This window comes from Rhinolophus sinicus, linkage group LG10 (genome assembly GCF_036562045.2).
Source record: "Rhinolophus sinicus isolate RSC01 linkage group LG10, ASM3656204v1, whole genome shotgun sequence".
In the NCBI taxonomy this organism is placed as follows: Eukaryota; Metazoa; Chordata; class Mammalia; order Chiroptera; family Rhinolophidae; genus Rhinolophus; species Rhinolophus sinicus.
Genome location: NC_133759.1, coordinates 6,116,332 through 6,141,102, shown reverse-complemented (window position 1 = coordinate 6,141,102; position 24,771 = coordinate 6,116,332). Strand labels below are relative to the sequence as shown.

Sequence of the window (24,771 nt, the reverse complement as noted above, 5' to 3'; positions counted from 1 at the left end):
CAACTCCTTGGTGGTTTGAAATAAAGGGAAATACGCAGGGAATTAACACCGGGTTTAGTGACAGGATGCCCTAGCGACCACATTTCCCAGCAGCCCTTGCGCAGTCAGGCTCCTTCGCAGATTGGACGCCTCCTCAGGAGGCGGGTTGGGGGGGAGGGGATAGGCGCGAGGTACTGTGGGTAGGAGACGGCCGTCGACGGAGGCGCCATTTTGTGAAGCGGCGGTACCCTGTTGGATATTCTGGGGCACAAAACCGCTACTTCTGCTACTTCGGTTCCTCCTGAGGGTAAGTGCGGCGGCCGGCCATAATGACTGGCAGTTCTTGCTGTTGAGGCAGGCCCTGTGGAGCCTTCCTGTCAGTCGAGGGCGGCGGCCCATCAGACCCAGCCGGATCTTGAGGGGCTAAACTACCCGAGGTATTGGAGGGCCGCGCCCCTCTTCGCCGCCAACGCTGTCAGCTTTCAGGGGGCGTCCTCCCGCCCAACCCCAGGCTCACTTCCTTCGGGCTCTGAATGTGTCCCTGCCGGGGCGCGTTTCCGACTCAGCCCAACTGAGCATGGAACCGTCGCCTGTCCCTCGGGTACTCTTCAGGGGCGCCCCGGCAGTTTCTAGCTGCCATCACCCCGCAGCTGCACCTAATCCGCCCTCTCCGGAGGGCTGTTTGGTGAATGTTGATATGCGGGCTGGGAACATTTTCGGGGGCGGGCGAGGCGTGTGCAGGGAGGAAGGGAAAGTCGGACACGGGAGTCTGTTGGACAGGCCGTGGCGCCGCCATCTCCGCCGCGACACTCCACGGAGGTGGGTCCGGGCACTGCCCAAGAGACGAGGGGCGGCATCAGCGATTCCGCCCAGGGCCTTGTTTCTCCCAGATGATTCTCTTCCATGTATTAATTCAGCCAATGTTGGTTGGGTGCCTGCTCTAGAACAGGCGCCGGGGACGGCTGGAACTAGTTTCTCGGACCTCGCCAGCATCGAACGCGTTCTAGTTGTGTGTGTGATGTTTTATCACCGCCGGGGCGCTGCGGGGCCAGCCTGGCTGCCTCAGGGGCCTGTGACTGGCTCAAGACATGGTGGTTATTGTTACCAAGGAACCAACTCGTGTGGAGTTGGTCTCGTCTGATTGAAATAGCTTTGGATCAGCCGTTGCGTTATAAATGGAGATTTCAGTGAGCTCAGCACCCCGGCTTCTAAAACGTTCACATTTTTTCAACAGAAATTTTTGAATTTCATGTTGTTTCTTGTATTAAAAAAGACACTTTGATTCATGTTTTAACCGTCATCTACCCCATTGGAGTTTCTTTGATGCAAAACACGGGAGCTGGTTGCAGATCTGTCCTTTTTGCTTTATAATTTTAAAATAGGAGCAGGGAAGGAATCTTCTGCTTGCATCCTTTTATGGGTTTGTTATTGAATATAAAATCTGATATTTTAAAGTGTGCTTCTTCCTGCTTTGCTCATTGTTCACAAAACATTAGCATGATTTTAATGTTGACAGTTGGTCCCCACCCTCGTCCCCCACTTAGATAATCACTGCTTTGGCTTTGATGAAATTCCAGCCTCACTAGTGTCCCAGTTTATAGAATGATTGACTTAAATGATCTCAGATTTGTAGCAACCGATAATCTCTCTTGTTTCCTAGAGAAAACAAAATTTGAACCTTTTGGAGCAGTGTGTTAGATCTTCAGTAAGACAATGGGTTCAGACAAACGGTAAGTTCTACTGTACATGCCTTTGATCTCAACATTTTAGTGGGGACTGAACGATTTTGTTATAATTATTTGTTTATCAAATAAATACTTGAGTGTCTTTATGCCAGGCATTGCTATGAGCACCTTCCTGGTCTTTGTTCTCACAAGCATGCAGTTTAGTGAGAAAATTAAAGTACTATGTGAACTGTGTTGCGAGAAAGGAAGTTGAGGGTGCTGTTAAATAGCAAGGGTATGTATTGGCCAGGAAAGCTTCCTGGAGAAAGTATTCTCTAAGATGAAGCCTGAAAGGTAAGTAAGAATTAGGCAAAGAAGGGCAGGGTGGAGTGGGTCACTGAGGGTTCCCAGTGTGGATACCCGCCTGTGCAGAAGCCAGATCATACATTCTGGCACTTTGCACAGTACCTGGCTGTAGTAGTAGGCAAACATTGAGTGCCACTTCTTGTTATTGTCCCCTACATAGTAAGGTGATCCAGATTTATAGAGCCGAAAAGTTCTGGATCATGGGTTACATATAGAAAAAGTGTTAAAGGATTAGTAGAAAGTAAAGATGAGAGCGTTTGCCTGCTCTCTGTCATCTATGGTTTCTCCCACTCAACCCATTTGATTATAATACACAACCTTTGCTTATTCAATCACCTGCCCCCTTAGTATTGAGGCCAGTCCCAGTGATGGATCAAATTGATGGCCCAGAGGGACTCAGGAAATGTTCATGTCACATGATGTCATTATTTTAATTCTGTGTCAGCAGTCTGTGGTTCCAAATAACTTATTAAATTAACATTTAGCCCTTTAGGGTCTCTCATCCCCATACTTTACATCATGAAATAGTCCTAGACTACTTATTTTCATTCATTTCTTTTTATTAAATTTATGTACTCTAAGTGAGATCCTAATAAAAAACTTTCCTTTGTCTTGTCCTTATATAGTAGTTTTAGGAACCTGGTAAAGAATTTATGAAAGATTTATGTATATCTGTGGTTAAATGGCTTTAAGCCTCTTTTTTTTCAGATTTTCCTGTGGAGTCCAGTGCTGCTCATAACAAAAAATATACCAGATGTTATAGGAAATAATGTTCTCTGATGGTGCTAGTTATGGCTAACAAATGAACTACTTTTGTTAACTGCCTGGTGGGGAAGAAAAGACTTATTTAACTCATCCAGGTTGTTGGTCCATTTCTAAGTAGTGTAATACCCTTGGGAGTGGATGAATCAAGATTTGTTCTCCTTTGAAATTGGGTGAAATGCTAATAATTGCCTTCTTCCTACCTTTGATCACTAAGATCTGAATCAGGGATGAATGGGGTGATATGTAGACCACAGACTTGGGAAAATGCAGGATAAACTTGGGCAACCTGACCCTTTCTCAAAAACATTAAACCCAAATATTCGATATCTGTATTTTCAGATTTAGCGTAAATTCCTACAAATTACTTTTGCATTTAGGGATGTGGATGTTTTCCCAGTGGTTGTCTTTGTGAAGTGGAATTTGGTGATAAATTTTAAGGGATACCTTAAACTATTTGGCTATCTTATAAACTGAGCTGTGGGGTGTGTTTTTTCTTTTTTTAAAGTGGGGTGTTTTCAACCATGTTCTCTAAAGATACAAAATGTGATTTAGTTTAGAGTAAATGAAAATTATTTCCCTTGGCAGAGTGAGTAGAACAGAGCGTAGTGGAAGATACGGTTCCATCATAGACAGGGATGACCGTGATGAGCGTGAATCCAGAAGCAGGCGGAGGGACTCAGATTACAAACGATCTAGTGATGATCGGCGGGGTGATAGATACGACGACTACCGAGACTATGACAGTCCAGAGGTGAGTGACTAGCAACTGTTGATGGAGTTGTTAGAAGTATGAATTATATGCATACGCCCTCCAAGATTCTTGAAGTGAAATAAGTATACCCAGTGTGGAAATTGCTCCTCTTGAATATTATATCAAACGCTCTATTCTGAAATCTATTGAGTTGACTCTCAAAGACAAACTTAGCTTTACAGTAATAGACATGTTGGCCAGGGTTTACATAGGGCTCACCATGCACCAGGCACCCTTTTGAGCACTTCACTCACAAAAACTTACTTAGGTCTCACTACAATCCTATAAGGTAGGTGTTGTTCTCATTTTAAAGATGAAGCAATCAGGCGTAATAATATACCAGCCCTTTGCCTGAGGGGGTGTTTCCAAAAGTTATAGTTTCAGTCATCTTAGCATAGCTTTTTCACATTCCTTTCCATATGCATACATAGCTTTGTTTAGAAATAATTGTGCTGCCCATATAATTTTACACTGGTTTTCTTTTTCCACTTTTTCCATGCACATAATCTTCATATTATAATAGGTAATGATAGTTCATTGTGCGTGGTATATTGTATAATGAGTTGTTAAACCATTCTTTCTGAACTAAATGATTGTTGACAGATTGTGGGGAGGGTGTTTTTGTTTGTTTTGTTTTGTTTTTTTTGCTGTTTTAGAAAACACTGCAGGTGGGCATCATCATGGAATTCTTGAATCATCTCTCTTGTTCCCAAAGATAAATCCCTAGGAATGGAAGGCATGGATCAAAGGGTATAAACACAGTATGATTTTAATTGTAATGTTGTTTATTGTCAATCAGAGAGAACGTGAAAGAAGGAATAGTGATCGATCTGAAGATGGCTACCACTCAGATGGTGACTATGGCGAGCATGACTATAGGCATGACATCAGTGATGAGCGGGAGAGCAAGACCATCATGCTGCGCGGCCTTCCCATCACCATCACGGAGAGCGATGTAAGGGGAAACAGTTCTAACAAGCAGTCTAGGAGCCACAATGACCTTTGAGCTCCTCCCATTATTTTCTCGTGCTATTGTTTTGTCTCAAGCTAATATCTCAGCTGGTGAAATATATTTCTCTCTTTAAGGTAGAGTTCTCTCAACTTGGTTCGGAGGTAAATTACCATTTATATTTAGACTTTAAAGCTCAATGTGGAGTTTTTAGAAGTTCTTTAACTACAAGGAACCAGTCTTGTTTCTTCAATATCCCTTAGAAGGTAGTTAGTACATTTTTATTGAATTGGTTACTTACTTGGTGAGCATGTATATATCAGTAAAAACACTTTATAATCTGGCCACCCTTTGATGAAAATTATACTGTCCATTTGAAACATCTGAGAAGCCTGTTGAAAAGGAGGCCATTTCCTGACTCCCCACTCCTCAGACTGGCCAACTGGGGCCTTGGTGTACTGGGCATTGCCCGATGTCCAGTGGCATCTGTGGCCCTTACCCATTCCTTCCAGGCATATCTACCACCTACTTCCCCTGTGGGCCACTTTGGACAGGTCTGTCATTCTACTAATATACCTCTTTCTGCTTGAAAGCTACTTTATGTGAAGGCTTTCCTGATCTACCAGGTAGAATTTTTTCCTTATGCTCCTCCCAAAGCACTGTATCCGAGACAGTCATGTAGCACTTATGCTGTGGCTTTCAACATGCACATCTCATTTCCCCCATAAGACCATAGAACTCTGAAAACAGGCTTCCATGTGAACTGGTCATCTCTGTGTCCCCAAGGCTTGAATGCAGGAAACTGCTCAGCCAATGTTGGTGAAATGAATGTGAGATTTTGAAGTCCGTTTTTTAAAAATGTAAATGCATAGCATTGTCCCCATATCTATTGTATTGGAGTATTCAAAGTAATATTCTCACGAATGTGTAGTGAATTTTAGACAAAGCTGAAACTAAGTATTGGATTCACACTGTTTTTGTCTTCTAGATACTGGAAGTGACAAATGTGAGATGAGATGTTAGAATTAATGGTGGGTTATTATATAATTTGTGGTCCACTGCACACCTGCTATGCTGGGTGCTACGTTAGATGCTACAGTGATACAGAGCCATGGATGCTGCCTCAGAAAAGGTTATGGATGAGTAGCCTGTAGTCAGCAGGTGAGGAGGATAGTGCAGAGTAGAAAGGGCCCGGTATTGGAAGATGTCCTGTTGAAAGAGGTCCTGCAGAATGACTCTGAAAGCTTCAAGGCTCGTTGTTACTTGTGGAGGGTAAGGAAGTTCTCCATGAAGATACTAGTTGAGCTGATTCTTGAGGGATAGAAATATATTGGTCTGGTGGAGAACTGGGGGAAAGGTGTGATGAACTGGCCCTCCAGGCAGGGGATTGATTATATGACTAGACCTGGGAATAGAAAGATACTGAATCTAGGTAAGGCCTTGCAACCTGCTTGATTTGACTGAAGTCAGAAGCTTTTGGTAGGAGAGGTGGATGGGAAGGTGCTGTCGTGGCCAGGTGCTGGAGTCTTTGAAAGTGCAGCTAAGTAGCAAAGAAAGTTACTAAGGGTTTTGCCTAGTAGCAAAAGCTGTGCAGGATAGATAGCAAAGGCAGGGCTGAGCTCAGGCAGTGGCAGCAAGAGCATGTGGAATGGGGGATGCAAGAAATTCTGCAGGATACAATTCAGGAGCGTTTACTGGTTGATCAGTTTGCCCCCTTGAGGAGTCTGTTAAGCCTGTGGCCCTAGAAGCCCACAGAAGAAGTGGGTGGCGTAGGGAGAGCAGTGCCCTAGCTAACACTTGGGGGCCTGCCTGCTGGTACTGAAACGAAATTGTAATGTTTGTATGTTTTAGGCTTCAGGGAAACAGAAGTCCCTACCATAGAAGGCTGGTTTTCAGAGTAGAATTTCTGAGGTTCCCAAATACTGTGCAGTATTCTTAGAAAATTGGCTTATTGAGAACTAAAACATTTTAAAATTCAAGTATTTAATCTTCTCCTGAACTTCAGTTTATCACTTACATTATTATTTGCCTTTTTAGTTTGTCCCCACCACTGATATGTGAATTCTCAGAGTAACTGTCTTTAGTTGCTGTGTTGCTATATATGTTACTGTATCGCTGCTTTTAAAGTAACTCTTACTCTGGTGACTAACTTTTTTAGTTACTATTTTACAAGCTTGAGCCTGAGTCACATGGTTGTGTCAGGCTCAGTGTAGCACTTCTCATACTCTGTGAAAAAATAAGTACAAGTGTACTGTCAATTTGCCTTATTTGTAGTAGTTCCTGTTTATAAAGTCACTGCATACTGAACCATTGCTCCTAGGGAAAATACAAAGTTAGGTTCCTGTGAGCCTCTGGTCACAATATTTTCATAACAGATCAATACGTAACCCATTTTTTGTGTATTTCTATTGAGAGTTGCCTATTTATATCGTTGATTTGTTAGCATTGAACTCTCGGCCAACAGCACTATAATTCATACCTGAATGAAGCTAGTATATGTGTTTTCTCTGTAAGGGCCCTTATGGTCGTCTTACAGTTAGGAACAGTGGATACTACTACACTTGGAGAGTCGTTTAAATAGTGAAATCACCAACAAAAAGTACAAAAATGTGAAAAAGTTGGCACTAGGTAGACTGAAAAGGCTGCTTGTTGACAGTATGAAAGCTAAACCAAGGCAAGACATTGCCTCAGCCAAAAACATGTGCATTGGGTGACTCAGATTCTTCACTGCTTTGCACATGCGCATGACAGCACTGCAAGTATTGGCTTGGAGTTACAAATTTAGTGAGTAGGCAAATTTGCAGATACGGAATCCACAAGTAACAGGGATCGCTATGTAATCCTGCAGCCTTTGCACATAATTATGGAAAGTTGGAGCCACTAAAAATCTCTGTTTCACAAATTAGGCCTTGTGTTTTTGTGTCGTTCCCCCCCCCCCCCCCCGGGAGTATTGCTTCCTGGCATGATTGATAAAGAGACTAATGTATTTTTTATTTGTATAATTGTCTTTTGCACTAAGGTCTTGGTCTAACATCAATAATAAACATAATAGCCAGAATTGTTTCTTGTAGGCCCAGTTAATGTTGATTTTGATTTATTAGGAGGCTAACAATGTCTGACCTTTGTTTTTTCACCATTAAAGTAAATGTAAGAAAATTCTTTTTAACTTAAGATGTGCAGAAATGTTTATCTTAAGGGGAATTTCTCATTTTTTGGCTATTGATTCTTTCTTTTTGGGGGGGGGGGATGGGAACAGGACTTTATTGGGGAACAGTGTGTACTTCCAGGCCTTTTTTCCAAGTCAAGTTGTTGTCCTTTCAATCTTAGTTGTGGAGGGTGCTGTTCAGCTTCAAGTTGTCCTTTCAATCTTAGTTGCGGGGGGTGCAGCTCAGCTCCAGGTCCAGTTGCCGTTGCTAGTTGCAGGAGGCACAGCCCACCATCCCTTGCGGGAGTCGAACCATCAACCTTGTGGTTGAGAGGATGCGCTCTAACCAACAGCCATCCGGGAGCTCAGTAGCAGCTCAGCTCAAGGTGCCGTGTTCAATCTTAGTTGCAGGGGGCGGAGCCCACCATCCTTTGTGGGACTCGAGGAGTTGAACCGGCAACCTTGTGGTTGAGAGCCCACTGGCCCATGTGGGAATCGAACCGGCAGCCTTCGGAGTTAGGAGCACGGAGCTCTAACCGCCTGAGCCACCAGGCCAGCCCTGGCTATTGATTCTTGATCATGTGCTTTAGAGGACAGCGACACATCCTGTACCTCTTTTAAATCTCATTTTCTCTCTAGTCCTTTAGAACAAAGGACAGCGAGATTAGGATGAAGGAGGAAGGCTTGAGGGACAGCATACCATGAGCAAGATTGTGTATCATAACATAAATAATTGTCCCTGAGGGAAATTGCCAGGCAGCATATATAAAGAATGTCTCCAGGGCTGCAGTAATACATTGATTTCTGTGAAAAGTGTTCCTTTTATTCCATTTTTAGAATAATTGCATTTAGGTGATGGAAGTTATAAACTTGGATAATTAAGCAGTTGATGTAATTGCATGTTCTTGAACTTTCTTTGGTGTGGAATAGTTTGGTGGCTGAAGCGTTTACTATAAATGTGTAAAACTCTGCAGATTCGAGAAATGATGGAGTCCTTTGAAGGCCCTCAGCCTGCAGACGTGAGGCTGATGAAGAGGAAAACAGGTGAGAGCTTGCTCAGTTCCTGCTCTTCTGGTTCTCTTCCCCATTCCCACCTCAGTCCCTAAAGACCATCCTGATACCCCCAGTCTTCAAGCACATGAATTCAGAATGAAAGGTTTGCCATGGCTAAGGAATGTGACTCTTTGAAAACGATTTAGCATCTGAGGACCTTTTAAAAACTTTGTTTTTAGGGACTTTTTCTTCCTTCGGTAAGTAGTGATTTATAAACTCCTTGTTTGACTGTTTGTAGTCGGTTGCATGGTTACTTTTTAAGCGTGGAATCAAATCGATGGCACTTAGTTCAGGCGGCTTGGTTCCTTGCCATGGCAAAGTATCAAGAAGATCCCCAAGTCAAGTCACATTTGTAAAGCTGCTTCCCAATTGGCTTTGTCACGCAGTGTTGAAGCAGTGGGAGAGAGATTCACCTGTTATAAAGGAACTGACTAACACGAGTATCCCGTCTATATCTGAATGCTGTCTCTAGGTGTAAGCCGTGGTTTCGCCTTCGTGGAGTTTTATCACTTGCAAGATGCTACCAGCTGGATGGAAGCCAATCAGGTTGCTTCACTCACCAAGTCTAGATATTCATGAAAATGGAACAAGTCTGTACAATTAAAAAAAAAAAAGGTTGAAGGAGTGGTTTGTTCCAAAGGAGTGACTTTAAAAAAAAATAAAAGCTTTGTATATATTAAAATTGATATTGCTAGAAAAAATACAGTACCAAGGACTGCATTGCAGAACTTACTCTGCCTTTAAACATGGCTACCTGGCAGGGCTTTGTTAACCACTGAATACCTGTCTGGTAATTACCAAAACATCTTGATGTTCCCTTTTTCCCTTCCTGATTATGTTTCTATCCATTATGTCCATTGAGAGTAATCTTAGACTATCTAACTCTCGTTTTCAATAGTGAAGAGAATATAATAGAAGTCTGCTGCAGGCATTTTAATAAATAATTCCTTATTTCTGCTTGGAGACCACAAGCCTCCTGGAGGTATTACTGCTCATGTGGGTCTTCAAGGACTATTTAAGGACCTAGCAGAATTTATCAACAATAAGTCTGATGAGATTAGCCTGGGAGCTGGTGTCCTGCTGCTGTCTAATCTAGTTAGAGTGGCATTAACATTCTAATCTCCCTGAGAATGCCTGTTATAGTCTGTTCAAAGTGAATCATTGATGGTTCTTTGATGTAGCATTAACTAAAGTGTCAAGATAATGTTCAGTGCTTGGCACGTAAATAACATTTTTGCCAGAACTCCAAAGCACGGTATTAAATGCCTTAACCAAGTGCATTCCGGGAAGTTTGCTTAACTCATTGTTTCTTTCCTGCAGCATTTGTGATTTGTCACCCATAAACGTTATATTCTTTGATTGTTAATATATTGCCATTTATAACAAGACTCACTAATGAGGGTATCGTTTTGATTGACTTGTTATACTTTTAAGCCTCTCATTTTCTTAACTCAGAGGTGACAGTCTGATCTTATAAAAGTAGAGCTTCATCCATTTCATACCATGGACACCATCCTAGTAAATTCAGAACACATTACACGAGCTTCATGTGAGTCTGTTTTCTGGATATGACAGCATCCTTTGATGGAGTGGATGTTATCAGAATGACTTGCCTGGGAGTTTAAAACTCCTAAGAAATTATAACCTGTAAGACATTTAAAAAAATCTCCACAATTTTAATGTATACAAAGCTATGCTAATGTGTAATACTTCATTACAGCTCAAATTCACTCCAGAAATAAAAGGCCAGTAGGATTAGGGACTGAGTGATAGTTTGGAGTCTCCCCTAGCACACATCTCTCCCAGTGGGATGATCTGTTGACATATCTCCCCGCTTCTTTATTTTTGCTTCTGTACAACACAAGGAGTGGATGGCCCTTTAGCTTTTTCCCTCTTGGCCAGACACGCAGTCTTGCCTTTAGATATTACAAAGGCAGTATTCGCAGTGTGTCTTAACTCTTCCAGGATTTGCAAGAACCAAATTGCTCAACAGTATGTATGTTTAGAGGGGTTAGACTCCTTTTAAAAATCTGGATTGCTAACCTCCTACTTAAATCTGTTCTGATAGTGTGAGAACACCCCACTCCCTCCCCCTCTTCCCCCCAAAACAGAAAAGGGAAAGGTGCTCCTGTTAAATGAAGGCTCTTTGGGGGCAGGTGCTGGCTATACTCTTGGCTAGACTGATTCCGCTTGGAGTTTTGACCTTTCCAAATGAAGTCCCTTTTAGTCACGTGGTTGACTTGAAGGATGAGGTGTACAAGCATCTATAAACTTGCTAGCCCCCTGAAGAAACTTCATTGGCCTCCTGGTTACTCATCTCGAAGAGAGTACCATCTGTTTCGAAGAAAAACACATCTGTCACCTAGGACATTACATGGCTGCAATTGGCAGGAAGAAATCTCATTTAGCTCTTTTAAGAATCGATGGCATTCAGAATAGTTCCTCCTGAGAAAGAGTTGTAACCAGATTCCCTTTTAAAATGAGTTTCCCTCCCCTTGTCCCCCAAAGGATACATCCTGAAGCAGGAGTTTGGGGGAAGGGGAAATATGAAGGCTTTTACTTTGCATAAGGATGGGGAACTGGGGGCAAAGTGAAGCAAAGCTCAAGGACACCATGCTAAGGGCTTAAGTAGGAGGCAACCTCAGAATTGGGAGTTGTGTTTTCTGCTTTTTGAAATAGACTGTCACTCTCAGGCAGCCTGTCAATGCTGAATGTTAGGACTTCTGTCTCTGCTGGAGACACGGCCTGGTGCATGTCAGCGTTTAGTGTTTGGCAGCTTTCTCAGCACTCCCTGACTCCGTTTACCTTTACTCCGCATCCCATTCTCTTACTGCCTATCTGAAGGATTGGATGGGCAGAGTATAGGTGGCGGTGGTTGGTCCTCCCCGTATGTTGTCCATTTAATTCCAGAGCACTGATTTTTCCGAAGTGTGCTCTGCCCTGGGAAAATGGACACGTGTTCCCCACAATGGGAATAACTAATTACTGTGGTGTGTTTTTTTTACAGAAAAAGTTGGTGATTCAAGGAAAGCACATTGCAATGCATTATAGCAATCCCAGGCCTAAGTTTGAAGATTGGCTTTGTAACAAGGTAAGTAGCCTGTGTTCTCCTCAAACAGGCAGAATGCCTACGGGGTTTTGTTGTTTCTGTTTGTGTGTGTGTGTTTGTCTAAACAAGGAAACAAGTACACAATCACCAGCTTTTATCATAGGGTGATTTTTGTGCTTTGTGACTTTCTTTGGGTCATCCTGTAACGTATGAGAGGACAGAATCCCTAGAACACTGAGGTTGTTGTTTATTAAGATCCAGGGTTGAAGCCCAGTGTTTTCATTAAGATTTTAGGTTTGTTTCACTTGACTGTTTCTTGAACTCTAGTGCTGTCAACTTATGGCATTTCCTTAAGTACATTAACAAAAATCCTTCTGAACCTTGCTCAGGTTATGTAAGGTCTGTTATATTCCTGTGACCAGTGCACCATGTTGAACTTGGGTGTTGCCATTGACATTTTGAGAGTGCTCAGACTCTGTTCTACATGTGTCCTATGTCCAGCAGGGAACTAGACAGAATTCCATTTACATTGTGTTTGTGTCTGTAGAGTGGTCCATATAGTGCTCTTCTGATACAAGGAAGAACTTTGCCAGTGACTTGCTGTAAGGTTTTGGGGTGAACTGAAACTTCCCCCCAACTTGATAAAAATGGAATTCTACCTCAAAATACGTCAAGATATGTTTTTCTTGGAAGAATTCACATAGCGAAGCATTCTAAGTTTTTAGGTTAATGCCACTTTGTCTTGGATGCATGATATCACTTTCTGCTTCTTATATTGCTTACGGGGACTTGCCCATGGCCCTGTTGCTCTAACCCATACTGTTACTAGTAAGCCTGGCCTACTGTGAGAAGTAATTACAGGTAAAACTTTTTTTTTCCAGTGCTGCCTTAACAATTTCAGGAAAAGACTAAAATGCTTCCGATGTGGAGCGGACAAATTTGGTAAGCCCAGATTCAGCTGTTTGGGATATGTATTAAAATCTGACTAATTGGGTTGTTTGTCAACCTGAGGGAAGCTATAGATTGTGGGGCATTTAAATGAGTAACTTGTGTTTTCCTTAAACTTTCTTAACGTAGGTTTGGTAGATGTTGCTGATGATTATGAGAGTGCAGAGAGTTCCTTTAAGTTCTCTTACTTTCCTAAATCAAGTCTGTTTGCCTGGTTTGCATTCTGCACTTGCTTTTCTTTAGTACAGAAATCATGTCAATCCTCCACTGGCCCAATTTTTACATTCCACATTTATCATGTCAAAATTAATGATGTTTTACTATAGCCACAAATGTTTGTTTTTTTTAATTTCTTCATTTACTTAAATTTAAGACCTTGGTGTTTGAATATATGTCTTTGCTAAAAATACATTGGTTTAATTGTTTGTCTTCAATTACTGAGTCTCCCCCTCTGTTTCCCTTCTGTTAGACTCTGAACAGGAAGTGCCCCCAGGAACCACAGAATCCGTTCAGTCTGTGGATTACTACTGTGATAGTAAGTTCAAGTATAATCTTTTGGCCTGTATGTTAGAAGTTGGCCTTAGTTGGAAGTTTTTATTCTCTTACCCTTTTTTAATGAGCAGCAGCAGCAACAGCTTCAGGTTGTCCTATTAAAAGATTGGTGTTTAGAATCTTCTCTATGTGAAAGTAAAAGATACACTAGGAACCTCCCAAAATGGATTTATTTGTTTGTACTTCAACCTGCTTTGAAAAACATTGGTGGTAGGAATGCATATATATCTCATTTGTCTCATTCACCCCCAGCAATCATACTTCGAAACATAGCTCCACACACTGTGGTGGATTCCATCATGACAGCGCTGTCTCCCTACGCGTCCTTAGCTGTCAATAACATTCGCCTCATAAAAGACAGACAGACTCAGCAGAACAGAGGCTTCGCATTTGTACAGCTGTCTTCTGCAATGGTGAGGTGCTCATTGAATCTTTCCTTTTAAAAGAAACTGCTTCAAGAGGCAAATGTGGTCATCCAATTTTGATACTATGTGTAAGGATCCCAAAATTCAAGACTACATGGTGACAGTTAGTGCTAAACTACAGGCCCATTACTTTGATAAGTGATAAAAATAGTGCATACACTGGTAGATAACTTGCAGAACTTAAATTTGAGCCATAGTTCAATACTTCATGCTTTGTTTTAAATTGATTTAGCATTTACTCCTTTAATAATACTGGATACCTTCATATTCTGGTGGAAAAAGGAGTATTTTTTTTCCTTAAGGTTTTGTATCCACAAACAATAAGGAATTGCTGTTCTTCTTTTTTTTAAAAGCTATTTCTTTGAATGGGGTGTGTGGTAGGAAGAGATTTTTAATTACATGACAAAATTGTTTTTCTTCATATTCTGCTTCAGGACGCTTCTCAGCTGCTTCAGATATTACAGAGTCTCCATCCTCCTTTGAAAATTGATGGCAAGACTATTGGGGTTGATTTTGCAAAAAGTGCCAGAAAGTGAGTGGCTTCATCTTACTTCAGACCGTTGTGTATGCACACTGGTCCAGGGATGCTTTGCTGACTGTACCTTAAGCCTATGTCCTCTGCACTGAGACACTATCCTCCTTGGTTGCCAAGGCCAGGAGGGAGACAGTTGTCTCCTTAGAGCTTATTCCCTCCTGTCCTCAACAACCAGTTGCCAGAAAACTTCAGAGCAAGACAAAGGCAGACATGGCAGATGGATTGAGAATATGTGCTATGCAAACTGCTTTAGCATAGTGCAAACCCATCTGAAATCTTTCCTTCCAGAACAGCATGCTAATAGCTTCATGTATATAGAGTTTCAGTCTAGCAATGTAAATTTCCCATTTCTAGTGTCCTTGCTCATCCAACAGACACCTTATTAGATGGCAGGGTACAAAATATTATAGTGATACTACAGGGACACTTGCCCACTGAGGACTTTGCCCATGGAGACCCCTCCCCACTCTGAAAGGTGGCCTTGCTGACATTTGAGATCTCCCAGCAAAGACTGGAGTGAGTTGCTATTTCATGGGCCGTGTGGGGTTACTGGTTGGGAGCATACTGAGATGGACTCACGTGATTGGATCTTTGTGGTTTCAGAGACCTGGTCCTCCCAGATGGTAACCGGGTCAGCGCCTTCTCTGTGGCTAGTACAGCCATTGCTGCCGCTCAGTGGTCGTCCACCCAGGTAAGATGGAGGATCTTTTTGCTCAAAGTAGCGTGGTGGTGGTGCCCAAATTCACAGACGTGAGCGCTCCTGTGATACTTGCCTTAGGAGCTCTCCAAGGATGTTTTTAGGGAATACTTCCTAGTTTCTTTCCTTGGCATCCACTAAGCTTGTCTGTTTCCTTTTCTTTTGACGTTTTGTAGTCTCAGAGTGGCGAAGGAGGCAGTGTGGACTACAATTACCTGCAGCCAGGCCAAGATGGCTATGCCCAGTATGCGCAGGTAGGTAGACTGGACCAGCATCCACCTTCTGGTCTCCAGAGTATGTGTGAGAATAGCAGCTTTAACGGTGGACTTTTCTTCAGTACTCACAGGATTACCAACAGTTTTATCAGCAACAAGCTGGAGGATTGGAATCTGATGCATCATCTGCATCAGGTAGTAAACTTCACCTCCCTTTTCTCTTGTTTAAGCAGCTGCGATTGAGGAGATGCACCTAGATGTTCTAGCTAGGCCCACAGCCACGAGTCCATGTCCCTGCAAGCCGGGGGGGCACATTTAGGGTTGTCACCATGTGCCTGAGCAGCTGGGGAAGATTAGATTGCTCATGTTCACCAAGAACTGATCACAGCCTCTTAGAGACCATGTCATGATGAGTGTTCGTTCTTGGAATTTAACTCTATTTCCTGTCTGTGTTCTTAGGAATCACGGATGCCCACGTAGCTTCAGGAGCAAAGGGAGTGTGGCCCTAGTGTCTGGTGCCCAGACATCAATCAAAAGGGTCTCTATAAGAAGCCTTTGCTTTAGTTTTTGTTCCAGAATTATGAAAGCCTTACAGTTAAATCTTTTCTCAACCCCAGAGTAGATGTGGATTCTTTCTTCCCTTTCTTCTTAGCTATCGTACACCCTTTGTGTGTCACATTCTAGTAGGATTATAGAAATGAAAATGTCATAGATCCAGGATATTTAGTGGGAGTTAGCTTATTAAGAACTGACATGTCAAAGACAGAAGGCTAGGTTGGGCATTACAGGTCAAGGTTTTTGGCTTGGTGTTCAGTGCCTTAGCTCTTCCTAACCCCTGTGTTTGTATCATAGGCACAGCGGTGACCACCACCTCAGTGGCTGTAGTGTCCCAGAGTCCCCAACTGTATAATCAGACCTCCAATCCGCCTGGCTCTCCGGTAATCCTGTTGTCCTAAATACAGAATTGGTGACTGTCGGGAAAACTTGGTTTTGCTGTACAAGTATCCTTTCCTGCTCTATGAGGCAGGATTGAATAATACACATTCCAACCTTACCTCTCTTATGTCTGATAGTATTAGATAATAAAATTTGTGTATATATTTTGAATGTAAGTTTCCAAACGGTGTATTTACACTTTCTGCATGCTTCGACTTGACCTTTAGGAGGAAAGTTGTCGGCATGTGTTTGGCTCAAGGGTTGCCTTAGATCGCTGCTGCAGTGTATGTGTCAGGGGAGCCCTTCCTCCGGATGACTGCAGTGATTTAGTTCTCTTAAGAGGCTGTACAGTTGAAATTATATTGAAGCTGCTGTTCTTTGCAGACTGAGGAAGCACAGCCTAGCACTAGCACAAGTACACAGGCCCCTGCCGCTTCCCCCACTGGTGTAGTTCCTGGTACCAAATATGGTAAGCCAAACCTCATGGGGCTATTGACAGTTGGAAGATCCTAGTTATTGCCTTTGTTTCATAAGAATTCCTTTCCTTTTGTGGGCGTCAGAGGGACACTTGGGGATGTGAGAGAAGATGACCATTAAGGCCTGTTGCATCTCGGCAGCTTAGAATTTGAATGCAGCCAGTTTCTTACATGGGATAACTATGCTGGGTTTTGCTTTTGCAGCAGTGCCTGACACATCCACTTACCAGTATGATGACTCGTCAGGATATTACTATGATCCAACAACAGGGCTGTACTATGACCCCAACTCGCAGGTAACGACTGTTTTCCTCCTCGGTCCCACTGGAAATGTCTTAGTTTCACTTAGTCCATTTATGAGTCATGAAATGAAACATCCCCTGCAAAAAGGGTCCAGTGACCCAGATTAGTTTTAACTTCTTCAAAACTATCAAGATACTATTTTTATTTTAGGATTTAAATTTTTAATTTATGGGTTAGAAAAACTGTTTTGAGGTATAATGTGCATACAGAAAAATTCACAAAACTGAAGTGTGCAGTTCTTTGAATGTTTACACGTATACACATTCATACACATTCCCAGTACACTGCAAGTTCCCTCATGGCCCTTTGCCGGTCGAGTCGGTACCCACCCCCCTTCAGTAACCACTGTTCTGACTTCTGTTGCTACGGACTATTTTGTCAAATTAAAATTTATAGGTGACTTAACCTTTTTGGGAAGACCTGGATAGAAGTTTTCAATTATGATTTTTCTTCCGTATGTTCTTTTTTTTTTAATTGAGATAAAATTCACACAACATAAAATTAACCATTTTAACCATTTAGAGTATAATTCAGTGGTTTTTTTCCTAGTATATTCACAGTATTGTGCAACCACCACTACTGTCTATTCCAGACCATTTTCATCATCCCAAAAAGAAGCCCTGTGCCCAGTAAACAGTCACTCCCTAGTGCCTCCTCACCCCAGCGACCACTGTCTGCTTTCTGTCTCTATGGCTTTGTCTATTCTAGATGTTTCAGATAAATGCAGGCAGATAATGTGTGACCTTTTGTATCTAGCTGCTTTTACTTTGCACACCCGTGTATTCTTGAGGGTGGAAATTAGCAGATATGTGGGGTGATGTTTTTTGGTGGTATATATAATTTTTAAAGAGAAAAATCAACTTTAACAGTCTATAAATAAACAACTATTTATATCAGGATCTGTATATATAGAATAATAAGTGCTTTTAACAGGAACTTGGCGTTGAGAGCTTGTGGTTTCTGAGAGTTAGGTATGAAGCTGTGTGGGACCTGCCTGAACCTCTGCATGGTTCTTTCACTTCTCTTGTTTGACAAACGAGAGAGCTGCCTTTCCCAGGAGTTCTTGGTGGCCACAGACATTGTGACTCCTACATCTGTGACCCACAGACCTTCCCCAGAAGAGACATGACAGTCTTCTGGGTCCCTGTTGAGCGTGTAGAGTGAGCAACTAGAGACTAAAGAGAACAAACAGGTGTTCCTATCTGCTGTGGCAGCTCTTCCCACAGACTTCAGCTAAGGTTCCTTCACCTGTCGCCTCCTTCCAGGCTCCTGAGCTACGGGTAGTAGTGTTATAGCCCTGTATTTGCTTGCCTCAGTGTGCAGAGGGTTCTGTATGGTTGAACCTGATGGTGAGCTGTTACCTGGTTGTCATGTGCGAGTAAAAGCTCCTGAACCACCTGCTTCGTATAAATGGTCTATGGAAAGCAGTTCTTTGGGTGCCCTCCAGGCCTAGGGATTAGATTAATGGGAACTAAACTCCTGAAAAGAAACCATATTCTAGTTTTGCCCAGGAAGTTGCACACCTTTGCGTGGCTGGTTCATCATCCCCACCTACACCCAGGTGTACAGCCCCGCTAGGCGGGAAGTGTGACTGGCCATAGCATGTTTTATGTTTGTATGTTTGGGTTTTTTGACAAAACAACTTTGATGTGCCTTTCTGACAAAATAGTGCTTTAAGTTAAGGGTGTGACATGGCAGAAAGTCTGCATTCATTGTGTTTTTTCCCCAGTACTACTACAATTCCTTAACTCAGCAGTACCTTTACTGGGACGGAGAGAAGGAGACCTATGTGCCGGCCGCAGAGTCTAGCTCCCACCAGCAGACGGGCCTGCCTCCTGCAAAGGAAGGGAAGGAAAAGAAGGAGAAACCCAAGAGCAAAACAGCCCAGCAGGTGAGAACGTGACCCAGCCAGGGACCCACACTTCTCTCTGGAATATTGGGCTTAACTTTCTTTTTTGTTGCTTGTGGCATGTACATCAGCTTTATTTGGATTCTTAAAAACTGGGTCACACATCTCATTTACATTAAATTCGTAGAGCATTTTGCAGTTGTTTAGTGTTACCACACATTGCCTGTCCGTTGGTTTCCTACATACTTGTGGGGTTGGGAGGGCAGGTTGAATCCTAGAAGAGTCACAGGCTTTCGAGCGGTGTTCATTAATGACTTGGACTGTGTGTAGCACCATCTCACGGTGATGTTCCCGGGTGGAAGTAAAGGGCAAAAGGGGTTTTGTTACAGAGCATGTGGCTCAGGTAAGACCGTTGTGACTCACTGTCATGGCAGAGGAGACTAAAGTGTTTTCGAAGACTCACTACCTAAGTGTTTTTTTGTGGTGATGGTTTTGACATTAGATCGCCAAAGACATGGAACGCTGGGCCAAGAGTTTAAACAAGCAGAAAGAAAACTTTAAAAACAGCTTTCAGCCTGTCAATTCCTTGAGAGAAGAAGAAAGGAGAGAATCTGCTGCAGCAGATGCTGGCTTTGCTCTCTTTGAGAAGAAGGTAACAGCAGCAGGAATGGCCATACTTTATACTGGGAATTGAAGTAAAACGTGAGGCTTACTTGTTCTCTGTTTCCCAGGGAGCCTTAGCTGAAAGGCAGCAGCTCATCCCGGAATTGGTACGAAACGGAGACGAGGACAATCCCCTCAAAGTAAGGAAGCACCACCGCTGTTTTAAAGACATTTTCTGTGGTTTGTGTCTCACTCTGAATCTCAGCTGCATCTGGGGTAATGTGATTTCTACTTAAAACTGGATTCATGGTCACTGTCAGTGGGTGTTTGGAGCAGCCCCTGCACATATAGCCCATGTTCAGGGCTTTGTTTTTCCTGAGTGCAAGCAGGTGAGATGGAGCAGTGAAAGAGGCCTGAATCCCTCAGCTCTGTTAATTGAGTTTACTGCATTTGTAAATAGAGAGTTTTAGTGGTCTGGAAAGAGAAAATTAAGAAAAGGAAAAAAGGGTGGCCATGTGGCTCAGTTGGTTAGAACGCGAGCTCTGAACAACAAGGTTGCTGGTTCAGTTTCCACATGGGATGGTGGGCTCGCCCCCTGCAACTAAAGATTGAAAACGGTGACTGGACTTGGAGCTGATGGGCCCTGGAGAAACACACTATTCCCCAGGATTCCCCAATAAAATTTATTTAAAAAGAAAAGAAAAATAGTATTTTACTTGATAGATACTGGTCTGTGTGAGCCATTGCTCTGTCTGTTGTATTTGGGGTTTTCCTATACGGTCAGTAGTTTGAAAACAGCCATCCAGGGAGCCGTCTTGGGCCCCAAGCGGGTTGGTACCAGGGAGGCTGTCAGGCCCAGCACTCGAGGACCCAACAGCTCCATGTGGCTGGATGGAGTGCCATTGACTTCTAAAGTGTGGCACTCAGCAATGCGAGTTCTCCCATATCTTGGATTCTACTTTGCTTTATCCAACTACATAGCCACTGCTCTTCGCGTGGTATATTTCCGGTGACTACCCTCCTTTTGTCTCCAGAGGGGTCTGGTTGCTGCTTACAGTGGTGACAGTGACAATGAAGAGGAGCTGGTGGAGAGACTTGAGAGTGAGGAAGAGAAGCTGGCTGACTGGAAGAAGATGGCCTGCCTGCTGTGCCGGCGCCAGTTCCCAAACAGAGACGCGCTGGTCAGGCACCAGCAGCTCTCAGACCTGCACAAGGTGCTGTGCTTCTCTGAGCTGGTCTGAGGCGGGAGGGGAGAGAGGCCCGGGGCCAAGACCACTAGAGAGCCCTGACAGCAGTGACAGTTCAGGAAATACCTGTGTTGGAAGATTGCCTTTTAGAAGGCTCTTCCTGATTCCACGGCCTGCCTCAGACATGGCAGCTTCCATGTCAGACCACTATAGTAAAGTGAGTTGTAGTCTTTTGGCTGGCGGTGGGTCTTGCCTTCAATTTGTGAGGGCGAGGGGGAATCGTGGAGCGCAGTACAGCAAAGCACAATGAAATGAGGTGTGCCTACAGTCTGCTCCCAAGTAGAGGGGGGAAGGGAGCGTGGAGGCTCCATACTCACCAGGCTCTGGTGTTTCTGCGTAGTGAGTTGAATTGGGCTTTGATGCTGAGGCTGTGGTAGATGTTGATAATGTTCAGATGTTTCCAAGTAGGAGCTCGGAATTCTTACTTTGTCTAAAATCTCTTGTATAGCAAAACATGGACATCTACCGGCGATCCAGGCTGAGCGAACAGGAGCTGGAAGCCTTGGAGCTGAGGGAGAGAGAGGTGAGTGACAGGCGGTGTGCCACTAGGCAGGGTATCTTGGGGTCTCTGCCTTGAGCTTTCATTTGTAGCACTTAGTTCCACTTTTCACCTGGCCACTGTGGCTCGTGTAGGCTGGAGCCAGGCTACATGTGCTCTGTGAGCCCTGAAGTCTCTGTCTATGAGGGCGCACAGACAGAAGCCACCCTGAAGGCTGCTCCCAAGTCCTGAACGCTGAGGACCTGCTAGCGAAGGACACTGGCTTTGAGGAAGGAGAGAAGCCCTCATGGGTGATGAGGGAGGCTTCAGATTAGGCTCAGGGGACAGCAGGGCATCAGACAATTGCAAGTGATGGAGGAGGCAGCAGTGGGCAGGGCGGAGCAGGGCTCGCGGTAATGGGCAGGGGTTTGGTTAATTAATGAGGCAGGTTGAGGGCCAGCCAGGCAGGGGTTTCAATGCGAATAGGAGCCTATGGGTTAGAAATGAACCAGTGAGCAAGTTACTTCCTACCCCAAGTAATTCTGAGGTATCTGAAGTTAGGGCTTTTGCTTTCCTGTTTTTTCCACTGTTTATGGTGCCTGCTCCCCAGGGAGTGCTCCTAGGTCCCTGGAAGCCACCTTGGCACTATCTGCCCCTGGAGATGGGCCTGTCTGAATGCCGAGGGCAAATGGCAGCTCCGCCCTCTTCTTCCTCTAGGACCTTGGCTGGCTGGTTGAGGAGTCTGACAAGGGGCGGCTGGTTAAATAAAACTGCTTGTTGGAGACAGTTCTGCCCCAGGCCCACATAGTCCATCTCCCAACCTGCTGTCTTAGATATAACTGAGTGCAGCAGGCAGCCGGGACATGCAGTGTCTCAGACCACGCAAGGTCACGCCCCAGACTGAGAAAATACTTGATGTCCTCGAGTGTGGCTGCACTAGGCTGTTACAGATTGAAGTCTGGATATCTCTAGCAGTGTTTATTCCCCTGTGTAGATGAAATACCGAGATCGAGCCGCAGAGAGACGGGAGAAGTACGGCATTCCAGAACCTCCAGAGCCCAAGCGCAAGAAGCAGTTTGATGCTGGCACTGTGTATGTGTTGTGCGCATTTCCCACTTCATTAGCTGGGCTCGGGCTGTTTTAAGTAACTCTGTGTTTGCCACCGGCAGGAATTATGAGCAGCCCACCAAAGATGGCATCGACCACAGTAACATTGGCAACAAGATGCTGCAGGCCATGGGTTGGCGGGAAGGCTCGGGTTTGGGAAGAAAGTGTCAAGGCATCACAGCCCCCATAGAGGTAAGCGGTGGGATTGGGCTTCTATGTGGGATGAGAGCGATGTGCCCAGGGGGCCTGGCTGACCCAAGGGCAGCGTATTTTACACAGAAGGGTGGTCCCCTGAGTCACGTCATCACCAAGTGGGAGTCCTGTTCCCTGAGCCCTCCCTTCATCCTTTCAAGATATCAGTTGGGAGGAGTGGCGCAGCCCCCTGCTTGATTTTTCTGGTCTTTTGATATCTTTGGGTAAAACCTATTTTCTCCTGAGGACTGTGTATTTCTACGTCCTTTGTTATAAACAAACCCTTAACTAACCCCAACTCAGACTCGTGTAGCTTCAATTGGATGTTTAAAAGGTACTGTACTTTCGTCTCTTTCTAAGTGATTTTGGTTATGTATAAAACAGATTATAATTTAGTAGGATTTTTGTCCTTGATAAGAAATCGTTTAGTTGGTCAGAGCCCAGATTGAGACAGAATCCCAGGATTGGAGGCCCCCACCTGTCTCGTCCGGCCTTAGACGAGAGCACTGCCAGTCATTGGCTCCCGCCCACCTGGCAGGCAGCGCCGTTAGGTCAGGCCTACAGACTGTTCATCCTGTGCAAGCGAGTTCTGCTGACACCAGGCTGTCCTGCTGTGATGTGTGCTCGTAATTACCAGGCCTGCTTGGGGCCCTTTCTAGAAACGCATGGATGCTTGCTCAGCAGGCATTGGGCGGTGGGGGTCGGGGGATGTGTCTCTGTCTGCCTGTCATGCTTGGCCCATTTTATTCCTTCAGACCTTAAACCTGCTCTAGGTCTCCAGTTCAGAAATCCGTGTCTTCAGAGCAAACTTCCGCTCTCCTGTCTCCTAGTGGGTGGTCCTGCTCCATGGGGAGTGGGCTGGATGAGAGGGAGTGGGAGCAGTCAATCCATAGCCTACCTGCTAGCTGCTGACAGCAGTTTTGTTCCCCCAGGCTCAAGTCCGGCTAAAAGGAGCTGGCCTCGGAGCCAAAGGCAGCGCCTACGGCCTGTCAGGTGCGGATTCCTACAAAGACGCTGTCCGGAAGGCCATGTTTGCCCGGTTCACTGAGATGGAGTGAGCACAAGGAATGGTCCATCTCCTGAATTCTTGCCACCTGTCTCTTTAAGGGCATGCCTCGTGCTGTTAATAGTTCTTAGGGTGAACCACTTCATTCTACAAGGTTCTCCCACTTCAAGGAGTTCCCCTCATATGGGTTGTCCGGTGCATGGCCTGCCTGCCAGAGAGGGCTTGTGAGCTGGCCGAGGGGACAGTGGGGCTTTTATACTTAATGTGTACATACTGTAATGTAGTGTGTTTTACATGTGTAGCCTACGTAGTGGTCTATCAGCCCCTCGCACTCTTAGGGGGGTTGAAGATGCCCTAGGTGGTATATGACACCAAAGCCGCCTGTAATTTGTTGTCGTGCTGTCTTTTCTTGGCAAAGCCTTGTGTATATTTGTATATTACACATTTGTACAGAATTTTGGAAGATTTTCAGTCTAGTGGCCAAATCTGGCTCCTTTACAAAAGAAATACCTTGGAAAATGAGTGTCTGTGTCTTTTTATTCTTGGGTGACGGGGGGGTGGGTAATGCATGTCTGAGCCAGTCAAGCCTGGTTATAAAATAAGTGTGTTAAAGTTGCTTGTAAGGTAGTATTTTATAGTATTTTCCATGCCCTGATCATATTCAGATTTTTAAGTTCAAGAGTTTGTTAACATGTTTTAAAACTCTTCATGGAAACACAATTATCGAGTCAGCTTTTCCACTTTCAGTTTCTAAAGACCAAAGAGCGTGAGCACTTTGTTTCCTCAGTTTTCCCAGAGTATTCCAGATGTGCAGGGGTGGGGCCCGTAGTTCTGCAGGCCATGATACTGGTGACACCTGGTCCACCCCCTGCCATCTCGACACCCAGGCAGCCATCTTCCTCCCCATGCAGAACTCCACTTCTGTCACCTGAGCTGCTGAGGAGAGGTGCTCAGGGACGTTGCAGTTTTCCATTCTAAATGTCTTCCCATCCTTGTCATTTTGGCCAGCAGGACCATGTTTGACAAGGGTAAGAAGTGTGCCTGGCTCCGAATCTGCTGCCAGGACGAGGAGGTGGTGATGGGTCACCCACACTGGCAGTCTGGCTGAGCTGAGTGCTTAGGCTCCACTTTGGGCCTGTAGTCAAGGAGGGGGAGACTTGTCCTTAAAGCTAGGACTCCATAGCTACTGTGGGTGGTCACATTTGCCTACTCTCAGGCAGGCATGGTCCTCATAAAATTAGGTTGAAAAGTGCTCAGGAGGGGTTTTCACATGGTGGGCCCTCGCCTCAGCTCCCCACGGGGTGTCTGGGAGAGATTGTGCCCAGCTTCACCAGGTAGGTAAGCAAATGGAGAAGCCTGGGCTTCTGTGCAGTCAGGCTTGGGAACCTCACAAATGTGGCTCCAACCTCCAGATCCCCATCTTCCAGGGTCAGCCGCACCTCTGCAGCAGCATGGAGGTAGGTGCTCTTTGCACCTGGGCA

General features: G+C 44.5%; 1 protein-coding gene across 1 annotated transcript; it reads left to right on the top strand.

Moving 5' to 3' along the window:
- Nucleotides 1–154: 154 nt before the first annotated feature.
- RBM5 (RNA binding motif protein 5) lies at nucleotides 155–23,812 on the top strand. The gene is made up of 25 exons (XM_019723804.2): nucleotides 155–286; nucleotides 1,640–1,709; nucleotides 3,360–3,525; nucleotides 4,325–4,480; nucleotides 8,594–8,663; nucleotides 9,145–9,218; nucleotides 11,680–11,763; nucleotides 12,603–12,663; nucleotides 13,139–13,204; nucleotides 13,474–13,634; nucleotides 14,081–14,178; nucleotides 14,785–14,872; nucleotides 15,055–15,132; nucleotides 15,216–15,288; nucleotides 15,946–16,031; nucleotides 16,414–16,498; nucleotides 16,710–16,801; nucleotides 18,538–18,699; nucleotides 19,160–19,309; nucleotides 19,389–19,460; nucleotides 20,295–20,474; nucleotides 20,956–21,030; nucleotides 21,980–22,077; nucleotides 22,155–22,284; nucleotides 23,217–23,812. The coding sequence occupies exons 2-25, from the start codon at nucleotides 1,693–1,695 to the stop codon at nucleotides 23,340–23,342; spliced, it is 2,448 nt and encodes an 815-aa protein (XP_019579363.1). The 5' UTR covers nucleotides 155–286; nucleotides 1,640–1,692; the 3' UTR covers nucleotides 23,343–23,812.
- The last annotated feature ends 959 nt before the right edge of the window (nucleotides 23,813–24,771 follow it).